The 12,188-nt window shown below is 46.9% G+C and overlaps 1 protein-coding gene and 1 long non-coding RNA gene across 4 annotated transcripts in view; one reads left to right on the forward strand and one right to left on the reverse strand.

The window, feature by feature from the left end:
* The window catches only part of SLC22A3 (solute carrier family 22 member 3), a 92,660-nt gene that overhangs the window by 6,080 nt on the left and 74,392 nt on the right, over nt 1–12,188 (reverse strand). For 2 of the 3 annotated variants that reach the window (XM_070461429.1, XM_020876317.2), the window contains exons 8-9: nt 4,741–4,849; nt 3,817–3,929 (exon numbers count right to left, since the gene is read on the reverse strand). In XM_070461429.1, coding sequence (XP_070317530.1) covers nt 3,817–3,929; nt 4,741–4,849 — 222 coding nt within the window. Of the gene's footprint in view, nt 1–2,866; nt 2,980–3,816; nt 3,930–4,740; nt 4,850–12,188 lie in introns of those variants that run through there. The other variant, XM_070461430.1, reaches the window with a different exon arrangement.
* On the forward strand, nt 1,851–7,101 carry LOC139032992 (uncharacterized). Its single transcript, XR_011485612.1, has 3 exons — nt 1,851–2,133; nt 2,742–2,947; nt 6,538–7,101. It is a non-coding gene; the product is annotated as an uncharacterized lncRNA (long non-coding RNA).

Consider the following 12,188-nt stretch of genomic DNA (forward strand, 5'->3'; position numbering starts at 1 on the left):
AGCCGCCCCATCCCTGCCCTCCTCCCGTCGCGTGGCCCGGCAAGGCTGGTCCCCACGTCTGCCCAGGAGCAGCTTTTGGAGTCTTCTGGGCTCCTCGCTGTAGGGGTTCATCCCCTCTCTCCAGCAGCTTTATCCCTCTGGTGATGCCTTGAAACGTATTCAAATCTCTCCTCTCTACAGAGCCTTCTCACAAACTCACATGATCCTCTAGCCACCATCCTCCTTTCTGTCTTAGAACTGAAATCCTTGAAACACCATCCTTTCTTGTTTTCTGTGAAAGTTGCTCAGTCGTGTCCGACTCTTTGCGACCCCATGGACTAGCCAGCCCATGGAATTCTCCAGGCCAGAATACGGAGTGGGTAGCCTTTCCCTTCTCCAATGGATCTTCCCAACCCAGGGGTCGAACCCAGGTCTTCTACATTGCAGGCGGATTCTTTACTAACTGAGCTATCGGGGACATATCTTCATATTCTAGTGCTGTGCCGGTAAATACCTCCGGAAAACAAAGTCTTAATTTTCAGCATTTGCCTATTTCCAAGGTGTAAATACGCCCGTTGTGCATCATTCATTCCAGCAACGCAGCCCCGAGGGTGAGGCTCTGGGGAGATGAGCAGCAGTATCTCCACCGTGGACTCCAGTGGACACACCAGCCTCAAGGTCAGACGCAGCAAAGCCCGATGAATCAGGAACTGAGCAGGTGTATTTATTACCTCTGTTTTTCATCTCGTATATGCAATTTTTAATGATAACCATTAATCACTCAGTCACGTCCAACTCTTTGGCGACCCCATGGACTGTAGCCCGCCAGGCTCCTCTCTCTATGGGATTCTCCAGGCAAGAACCCTGGAGTGGGTTGCCGTTCCCTTCTCCACGGAATCTCTCCGACTCAGGGATTGGACCTGGGGCTCCTGCATTGCAGGCAGATTCTTTACCGTCTGAGCCACCGGGGTGGCTCCAGGATTCTTGAAAACTTGACAACTGACCTTGGTGGGCCAGAGTCATGTCCCACGCCCATGTGCTCGGGTCTGCGCTCTTCTCAGGGTCCCCACCGGCCCGGCTCCCGCCAGAGGACCAGAGGCCACCACCACCAGGTCCAGCGGCCCCGCCTCTGGTCCCGGCTGCCCGGCCTCCCGGCAGCTCTGGCAGCTGATGGCCTCACCCGCCAGACCCTGACGACCCCGGCCCTCGAGCTCCTGGTCTCCCTCCTGCTCCCCTCGCGTCCCCTGCCTGGCGCCTCTCACTCCGCTGACACTGGACGCTCGTGGCTCCTCGGGGCTCCGTCTTGGGCCCCTTCTCTCCTCTCACTCTGCCCTGTTTCCTGTGGAGAGGGGGGCGGGAGTTTGGTCACTCGCATGGTTTCAGGGGTTATCTTCATCCAGGTGGCTTCCAAACCTTCATCTTGAGGCCACCGTACCCCTGACTCAGCTCATCAAACCTACTGCCTCCTCACCATTTCAGCCTGGATTTCTTAGAGGTACCTCATCCTACAAGCAGCCCAGATAGAATTCCCGCACATCCTCCCGCAGACAGGCTCCTCTGAAGCACGCTAAACCCTCCTGTGGTTCTCCCAGTCAGCAGCGTCACGGTCCTTCTCCCTGCTCCCTCTGGGCCTCACCCACTCAGTCAGCCCCTCTTGACCAATTCAACATCCAATGTATTTCTTCAGATCAATCCACTCCTCAACACCTTCGTGCCATCACCTCAGACCCAGTCCTGGCCTGGTTAGAACAACATTCCTTTAATTGTCTCCCTAAGAGTCCCCTCTAAGTCCCTGGCATATCGGCCATCAGAGTCAGGTTTCTAAACGGTGGATCTGACCCTGCCAACCCCAGCTTAAAACTCCACACAGCTTCCCACTGCTGTCTGGATACGGAGCAGACCCTTTGCACATCCAGTGGTCGGGCCCCAGCGGGTCTCCCCAGCCTTGTCTCTCCTTCAGGCCCCACCTCACACACAGCAGTCTTTGGAGAAGGCCACCATTTCCTCCTCCGGGGGAATCTTCCCGACTCAGGGGTGGAACCTGGGTCTCCTGCACTGCAGGCCAGTTCTTCACCATCTGAGTCGCCTGGAAGCCCCAACGTCCTCTTACTGTAGGTCCTTCCATTGCCTGGAGCTCCAGCCTGCACCTCTCACGTGAGTAACGTCCCCTCACCTTCCCCGGCCCCGTCCTCCCTGACTCTCTCTCTGCTTGACTCCATGGGATGGGTTAGCGATCCTGTGACGTGCTCTCACACACCCTTCTTTCTTTTAATATTTGTTTATTTATTTACTGCCCATGCCGGGGGTCTTAGTTGTGGCAGGTGGGATCTAGTTCCCTGACTAGGGATCGACCCCCTGGGCCCCGGAGCTGGGAGCACAGTCTTAGCCACTGGACCACCAGGGAAGTCCAGAAGTGAAAGTGAAAGTGGCCCAGTCCGACTCTTTGCGACCCTGCCAGGCTCCTCTGTTCATGGAATTTTCCAGGCAAGAATACTGGAGTGGGTTGCCACTTCCTACTCCAAGGGAAGCCCAAAGACACCCTTCTTTATCACATGCTCTTGTGAGCGGCTGTTTGGAAAGGCAGCTCCCTCTGTAAAGCAAGGGCCTGCCCCCGGCACCAGTGCCCAGCTCAGCCAGCCCGCCTCCGGGCCAGCCCCCCATCTTGAGGGACTGGGCTCTTAGACCGCTCTGTCTTGGCTGAACAATGCCTCCTCTTTGCTTGTTCATGCTGGCCCAGAATCAACGCTGAGCTTGTTTATCAGATCCCATGAAATAGTCTGAAATGACCATTTACTGAATCACCGGTGAGACGCCGACTCCGTGGTCCCAGCCCTGCTGAAGGGCCACTGCGTTCCTCTGGGTGTGTGTCCTCGTGGATGCAACATTTTCACTGGAGTTTAAAACTGCCGAGCAGTGAGTGACCAGCCTTCGTTACCAGGAGCAAGCAAGTGGAGATGGAGGAGAGCAGGTGAGCAAGGAGCCAGCCAGCATCCTCTCTTGCTAATAAGGAGAGGGGAGGGGTGTGTGAGACCCGGGAAGGAAAGCTGGACCGGCGATGGCGAGGCACCTGCTGGAATTACCCCAGTCCCCTCCCCGAGCTATGGTTCCATCCCGTCATGAGTTTCAAGAAGACAGAGGGTAGGAAGGAGGGTGTGAATCTGACACAGGCATCAAAGAGCTCATGGTACGTGTGCAAGGGCTTCTCTGTCCTCTGTTCTTTGGACATGGTGCTCTCAGCATCAAAGCAAATGAAGATATGGCGTTGAAAGACATGGAACTTTCAACAACACAATTAATTTTTAGGCTTGTTTTAAACACACAAAAGGTCCTATTAGGTCCCCCCAAAACTACTGGTTGTGTCCCACAATATCATAAAAGAGTTTCACAGTATTTGATTTTAACTCAGAACCTCAACAAAGAAAGCTAAATCAAACACTTCTTTAAAAAGTGTATTTTGTTCCCATGCTGCCAAACCCTGCCTTCCAGATTTTTTTTTGCAGGAGGGGAAGGGTGGTTTATGCCTTGTGGCATGTGGGATCTTAGTTCCTCAATGAAGGATCGTACCCATGACCCCTGCAATGAAAATGTGGAGTCTTAACCACTGGACTGCAAGAAAAGTTCTTAAGTTGAACACCTTTCATTGGAACCCTTTGATATAAAATAAATGTAAATGATTTAGGGCCCACATTTCACTGTGGTTCCTCAAAACCTGAAAGAGTTGTTATGGGAAGAGCAAATGAATACCATGAATATCGAACCTGGTCATCACTGTAGGTTCTATTAATGCAAAGAATGCAGATGAAAGCATTTAAGAATAGTGCATACAGTGAATCTTACCAAAGATGATAAGAGGTAGTTCCAGCCAAATGGCTGCTAGCCGGAAGAGCAGAAATGGGGCTATAATCCCCCCAAAATCACATAAACCGGAACACAGTGAAACTCCAAAGTTTCTGCAGAATAAAAAAGTTGTTTGAAATAAAAATATTTAAATAACTTCAGGATGAATAATATTATCAGATACCTAAGTAAGAGAAATGGTAACAATATTTCCCATTTCTCTAGTGTTTGACATTGAAAACTTCTCCTCCCTTATACTTTATGCAAATCATTTCCTACGCAATTCATTTCCAAGCTGCACCAGTTCACACCTGTCACTCTGTGACTCAGAGTCACAGCGAGGCGAGGCTAATTGGAGCCAGGGGTGGAGTCTACAGTATTGGTGGAAATTAATCATCCATCAGCGGCTTACTGCCCAGCCCGCTCTGGCACTCATGTGCCCTCGTGGGGCCTAGACTTACAGTAAGGTGTGCTCATGAATATTCCCCCCAGAAAGAAGGCCAGTTTGCACTAGCTGCGAAGATTATTTGATTTCATTCTTCAGGAACTGGCCGTGGAGTGTGGTCAGAGCAGAGGCTGCGGCCTTTGCACAGAGGGATGGTGGGAAATGTAACTCACGCTGCAAGCACACGCATCAGATTTTCTGATTTCAAGTCTAATGCCTGCACGGCGTGCGTGCTCAGCGGCTTCAATCATGTCTGACTCTTTGCAACCCCATGGATTGTAGCCCACCAGGCTCCTCTGTCCATGGGATTCTCCAGGCAAGAATACTGGAGTGGGTTGCTGTTTCCTTCTCCAGGGGGATCTTCCCAACCCAGGGATCAAACCCGTGTCTCCTGCGTCTTCTGCATTGTAGGCGGTCGACTTAAAACATGCACCTGCAGAATTACTTAGGAGAAACCATGACATGGATGTTGGAATTACCGTAATGTTGTTGGGTACAATTCTGAATTTACCAAATAGACAATTTCAAAGGCCATGGTTATGCCTAGTCTTCCCAGGGTAGCAACAGTGGTCCTCAACCAGGGTATTCCTGCAAACACACAAAGTTTGGGAGGCAAGAGTTAGGGGCCTACTTTGCTTTCAGGACAATCTTACAAAACAACAAAAGGCATTTGCTCAGTGTAGAACAGCCTAATTTAAGTGCAAATGATGTGTGTGTGTGTGTGCTTAGTCATGTCCGACCCTTTGAGACCCCATGCACTACAGCCCAGCAGGCTCCTCTGTCCATGGGATTCTCCAGGCAAGAATACTGGAGTGGGTTGCCATTTCCTTCTCCAGGGGATCTTCCTGACCCAGGGATTGAACCCACGTCTCCTGGGTCCTTTCCTCCTTCCCTCCATAGTAACGAGTGGGAAATGCCAAATGTTTGACATTAGATATTTTCTTTCTTTGGGGCATTAAGAGAAGAAAGAGTATCATGTCGGCCCTCAAAGGTCAGTACTTTAAATTTGTTAAGGGTTGGGCAGTTGACGACATCCTTTTTAAGGACACTGGTGGGCTACAGTCCATGGGGTGGCAAAGAGTCGGACACGACTGAGTGACTTCACTTTCTTTCTTTCTTTCTTTCTCTAGTTGTATACAATGTTGTGTTAGTTTCTGCTGGATAGCAAAGTGATTCAGTGATACACATACATTCTTTTTCATATTCTTTTCCATTATGACTTATCACAAGATATTGAATACAGTTCCCCGGGCTATGGTTTGTTGTTTCGTCATCATTGTTGGCATCTGCTAACCCCAAGCTCTCTCTCCATCCCTCTCCCATGCCCCCCCGCCCCTGGCAACCACAAGCCTGTTCTCTGCACCTGTGAGTCTCTTCCTGTTTCATAGATAAGCTTATTTGTGTCATATTTTAGATTCCTCGTGCAAGTGATATCATATGATGTTTCTCCTTCTGTCGGACTTACTTCACTTAGAATGATCATCTCTAGGTCTACCCACGTTGCAACAAATGGCATTATTTCATTCTTTTCTATGGCCGAATCACATTCCGCTGTACATATGTACTACATCCTCTTTATCGGTTCCTCTGCTGATGGACATTTAAGCTGTTTCCATGTCTTGGCTATTGTGAATAATGCTGCTATGAACATAGAGGGGCATGTATGTTTTGAATTATAATTTTGTCCAGATATACGCTCAGGACTAGGATTGCTGGGTCATATGGCAACCCTATTTCTAGTTTTTTGAAGAACTTCCATACTGTTCTCTTTTTAGTGGTTATACCAGGTACATTCCCACAATAGCCTAGGAGGGTTCCCTTTTCTCCGTAGTCTTTCCAGAACTTGTTACCTGTAGACTTTCTAACGAAGACCTTTCTGACTGGTGTGAGTTGGTTCCTCATGGTGGTTTTGACTTGATGCCACCCTTTCTTAGCAGATGTGGCGTGAGCACGTATGGCTGCCTGAATAGGAGCTTGTCCGCTCTCCAAAGCAAAGTCAAGGTGTTCATCATGCGCCTGGCTTTCATCTTTGACAAGGAAACCTTCCCCCTTTATGAAACGGAGCAGGACCCCATGGTCCTTGCCCCCCCCCCCCCCCCCCCCGCCACCCACCATGTCCTCTGCCTGCCTTCTGCCTATGGAAAACTTTGGTCTAAGAATAAGTTTAATCAGAGAGCTGAGAATTGCGGAAGACAAAGGAAAACAGTTAAAAGAGATTAAATAATAATAATGTAGTCATGAAGCATAGTCAAGGGCCTTTACCTCTTTCTCACAAGCTACAGATAACATTCTGAGCCACATCCTGTGAGCTGTCTTACAGATACTAGAACACCAGGCAGAGAAGTTAACTACATGATGATCAGACTGCACCCAGGACGTGCGCCGCCACGATTCCGAGAACTGGCCTCAGAGAAATAGGAATGAATGGACTCTGGAAGTGAAGATTAACTGGACCTAAGCAACCAGGATGACACTGGTCAGACCCCTGATGACCAATTTGAAGATGACTGTCAGAGCTGACTGTGCTGTTTCTGCATGTAGCCCCCTCCCCACTGCTGTCTATAAAAGCTCTTACCCCCCCAGCTTGTGGTGGTGGTGGGGGGAGTTGGCCTTTGCACAGACGTCAGCCACCCACCCCCCAAGTTGCCAGCATCTGAAATAAAGCAAAGTTTCCTTTCCACCAACCTGGCCTGCTTATTGGCCTTTGAGCTGCAAGCAGCCAGACCCACCACACAGCTTTCTGTAACATTTATCCTCATACTTGTTTATGCTCACTCAGCATTAAATGGTCCTCCTGCCTTCTAGAATTATTGCCCTTTCCTGAATATATAATTTTTTAGTAGAACGGTAGGCACGAATGAGGAAGATGAGAGAAGAGGATGGGGCTCGGCAGATTTACGTGCGTTCTCTTTAGAGAATCAGTTCAGTTCAGTCACTCAGTCACGTCCAACTTTTTGCGACCCCATGGAGCGCAGCACGCCAGGCCCCCTCTGTCCATCACCAACTCCCGGAGCTTACTCAAACTCGTGTCCATAGAGTCTGTGATGCCATCCAACCATCTCATCCTCTGTCATCCCCTTCTCCTCTCCCCTTCAGTCTTTCCCAGCATCAGGGTCTTTTTCAGTGAGTCAGCTCTTCAATTCAGGTGGCCAAAGTACTGGAGTTTCAGCTTCAGCATCAGTCCTTCCAATGAATATTCAGGACTGATCTCCTTTAGGATGGACTGGTTGGATCTCCTTGCAGTCCAAGAGACTCTCAAGAGTCTTCTCCAACACCACAGTTCAAAAGCATCAATTCTTTGGTGCTCAGCCTTCGTTTTTTTTTTTTTTTTTTTTTTTCATTAATTTTTATTAGTGGGAGGCTAATTACTTTACATCATTGCAGTGGTTTTTGTCATACATTGAAATGAATCAGCCATGGATTTACATGTATTCCCCATCCCGGTCCCCCCTCCCACCTCCCTCTCCACCCGATCCCTCTGGGTCTTCCCAGTGCACCAGGTCCGAGGTGCTCAGCCTTCTTTACAGTCCAACTCTCACATCCACACATGACCACTGGAAAAACCATAGCTTTGACTAGAAGAAACTTTGTTGGCAAAGTAATGAATATTGAGAGAATATGGATATTCAGAGAATATCAAACTACTAAAAAAGCTAAAACTCTTTAAACAAAACAACTGTCAAGGAGGGCGAGAGAGAAAAAGAGGGCTCCGGAGTCCAGGTCATGGCCAGGAGGCTCCACCTTGTCGCATGCTGGCTGCTCACTGGCCAGGAGGTCCTGGGGTCCTTGGTGTTGTTCCCAGCCGAGGACACCCGCAGTGCCCACGCTACCGTCAGGTCGGGGAGGGAAGAGCAGCAGAGACGCGCTGACGCGCTGGGCTGCCGTCCGTTCCGGCACAGTTGTAAACACGTGTCGTATTCAGCCTTTACTTTTCCACTAAGGCCAGGGGAGGGGACCAGGAAATGCATTCCACCCCTTCCTTCAGTGAGCAGGTGGGGCAGGGCCAGATGCTGGGGAACGGAAAGCGGCAGCTGGTGCCCAGATTCCCTGGGTCCCGGCCCGACCGGGCAGCCTCTCGCAGCTCTGCGACTGCAGGGGAGAATGCCTCCAGCTCCCATGGAAATAACTTGATTACCAGGTTAGGTTCTGAAGCTACAGCTTTTTCTACTGAATCAAGATTGCTCTATGACTGAGTCCCACTGACAACTTCAATGACAATTTAATCTTATAACTGGTCATTCACGGGGAAAAAAACAAAAACCAAGAAGCCATATTCACACACACACACACACACACACACACACAGAGCATGAGAGATGTATGTGGTTAGCTCAGTGAATATAGATCAATAACTAGTCAATTCAGTAAAAGGTTAAGAAAATGCTTTCCGGTTTTCTTAAGAATCTCAACTCTTTCTAAGCAGTAAAGGCCAGTATCTAACTGCACTGGACAGAGATTCTGTTGAAAGTGTGATAAAACAGAAGTTTGAGAAGTGTCACACTGTTTCAACAAAAGGGTAAAATGAAAACAATTTATAGGAGGTGTGAGGGATGTGTGAATATTAAGAGTGCACGTAAAAACTTCTGAGCAAACCAGTAATATTCTAAGTTCCCCCTGGAGTGACGATAGATATCTTTTGATAGCAACAGCAAGAAAGAAGACAATTTAAGATTGAGGACTGAAGCTGAAACTACCTCCCACAAACTCCTGAGAACACACAGAAAGAGGGTCCCTCTGAAGGGGATTTGGTCAAACTGCTGGAGATTATTGGGAATAATTCCTCAGTGTCTGAAGAAAGGATGTAGGGTTTTAAACAAACACAATTTTCTATCTCCTCTGAATGCCCCATCTGCAACAGACTCATTAATACTTTCTACTTAAAGAGAAAAGTCCAAGACAACTTTTTCATTTCAAAAAGACTTACCCAAACGGCCGGGTGTATAGCCATCTTGAATAAACTCAAATTAAAAATGGTAGTTGAGTATGGGTCTTAAAAAGCTCTTTTAAACACAGGCAGAACACTCTCCAATATAAATCACAGCAACATCTTTTTCAGTCCAGCTCCCAGAATAATGGAAATAAAAGCAAAAATAAACAAATGGGTCCCACTTAAGCTCAAAAGCTTTTGCAGAGCAAAGGAAACAATGAACAAAATGAAAAGACAGCCCACAGTTGGGAGAAAATATTTGCAAATGATGTGACTGATAGGGAATTAGTCTCCAAAATTTACAAACAGTTTATGATGCTTAGAAGCATCAAAACAAACAACCCACTAAAAAAATGGGCAGAAGACCTGAATAGACATTTCCCCAAAGAGGACATACAGATGGCCAATAGGCACATGAAAAGATATTCAACATTAGAATTAGTTATTAGAGAAATGCAAATCAAAAGTACAAGGAGATATCACCTCACACCGATCAGAATGGCTACCATTAAAAAAAATCCACAAAGAGCATGTGGAGAGAAGGGAGCCTTCCTGAACTGTTGGTGGGAATGTAAACTGGTACAGCCACTATGCAGAACAGTATTCCTTAAAAAATTAAAAATAGAACTACCATATGACCCTACAATCCCACTCTTGGGCAAACATTCGGAGAAAAACATGGCCCGAATAGATACATGCACCCCAGTGTTCATTGCAGCAGTTTACAATAGTTAAGACATGAAAGCAATCTAAATGTCCATCAACAGGGGAGTGGATAAAGAAGATGTGGTGCATATACACAATGGAATATTACTCAGCCATTAAAAAGAATGAAATAATGCCTTCTGTAAGAACATGGATGGACCTAGAGAGTGCATAGTGAGTGAAGTAAGACAGAGGGAAGGAGGAGAAAATATATGACATTCCTTATATGTGGGATCTAACAAGAAATGATACAGATGAACTTACTTACAAAACAGAAAGAGACTCAAAGATTTAGAGAATGAACTTACAGTTGCCAAAGGGAAGGATTAGTTAGGGACTTGGGGAAGGTCATGTTTACACTGCTATTTTTAAAACAGATAACCAGCAAAGACCTACTGTGCTGCACATGGAACTGCTCAGCGTTATGTGGCAGCCTGGATGGGAGGGAGGTCTGGGGGAGAAAGGGTACTTGTATATGTATGGCTGAGTCCCTTTGCTGCTCACCTGAAACCATCACAACATTATTAATTGGCTATAACCCAACACAAAATAAAATTTTTTTAAAAAATAAAAGCTCTTTTATTTTTCAGGCTTTAATCAGAATTCAAAAATTTGGGTCAGAGACAGTGGGTCTTAGATGAGGATACAGCCCGAACGATTGTTTTGAAATTGTTTTCCAGAATTTCATTCTCCAGTCGGGCTTCGTGGGGGGGAACGCTGCTTAAACAGTTTTCTCTGAGATAATTTTAGAGCTGATTCCCCTAAAAGGCTGCTCAGTATTCTTCTCAGGGGCAGTCATCCTGGTGATGACGTCAAGAATGGCTGAGAGGAAAAGTCTTTCTAATGTTAATTCAACAGCCTAAGGAACCAAGTCCAAAAGTTCCCTTAAGTGGAAGTGAGGACTCTCAGCTCAGGCAAGCAACCCCTGCTAACATTTGGTATTCACACACAGCACCACGGATTTAAACTTACTCTTGGCAGTCAGTTACGACGGGCATGAGACTATGAAAGCAGTCATATCTGCAGAACACACAAATAAAATGCGCCCAGAACAGGAGCAAGTCGTTTCCACTGTTGCTAAGAACAACTCTAAGACTTGGGAAATTCTGTCTACAAAATAAAACTGACCAGATCAAACAGAAAAGTCTATTCTTGGTCTTCTGTTTTCCAATATATGAGAGTGTTCTCTGTAAGACAGCTTGATTCCCACCCACTTAGTTACTTCAACATGGGTTTGGACATTTGATCTTCAATGCTTTCTGGGATCATGCTGGAGGCAACACACATTAAAACCATCCCAATTTGTTTGGGGCCAGAGAAAATCTTCTGGGGGAGAGTTCTATCATGAAAAGATGGGCCACACTTAAGTCATTTCTTTTTCTTTACTTTCCTAATTTCATATGCAATGAACATGTAGTTAATATTTGATTCCTGTTCCATAGGGAATGAGAACAGATGACCTTGTCTTAGGAAACTACATTTAAAAATTAAACCTAAAACTATACAGTGCCAAAGTAAAATGGAAAGATCCGTGAAGTATCCAGTGGTCCTCATTTGCCACCTTCTACTAAATTGTGCATAATGCCCAAAGACAGAAATTACGCCTGTCTCCTTAGAAAATGAACTTATGGTTGCCAGGTTGGGATGGTCATGTACACACTGCTAAATTTAAAATGGATAACCAACAAAGACCTTATATCTTATATCAAAGACTTATATCTTCTCCAAGTCTTTTTTTTTTTTTTTTTGGCCACACAAGGAGGCTTGCAGAATCTTAGTTCCCTGACCAGGGGATCAAACCTGGGCTCTGGCAGTGAAAGCACGGAGTCCTAACTGCTGGACCGCCACGGAATCCCCTTCCCCAGCTCTTAAAATGCATTATCTCAGTGTGGTGGGTTGAACCATGTTCCCCAAAGTTCAGGTTCACCAGAACCTCAGAGTGTGACCTTATTTCAAAATAAGGTGTTTGCTGATGTCATGGTTAAGGCACAGAGATGCAGAGAAGGTCATGTGAAGATGGAGGCAGAGATGGGAATGCTGTCTGGGAATGCCAAGGATGGCTGGCAACCACCAGAAGCCAGGAAGAGGCAGGCAAATATCCTCACTGAGAGCCTTCAGGGAGAGGGCGGCCCCGCCTACACCTGGAGTTCAGACTCCAGCCTCCAGGATATGAAGGAACAAATCTGTGTTGCAAGCCATGCAGGTTATGGTAATTTGTTCCAGCAGCATTAGGAAACTTAGATGCTCAAGAAAAATGAGATAAATGTAAACAGTTCTGTTTTTCATCAACCCTTC

The sequence above is a fragment of the Odocoileus virginianus genome, chromosome 34 (genome assembly GCF_023699985.2).
Source record: "Odocoileus virginianus isolate 20LAN1187 ecotype Illinois chromosome 34, Ovbor_1.2, whole genome shotgun sequence".
Taxonomy (NCBI): domain Eukaryota; kingdom Metazoa; phylum Chordata; class Mammalia; order Artiodactyla; family Cervidae; genus Odocoileus; species Odocoileus virginianus.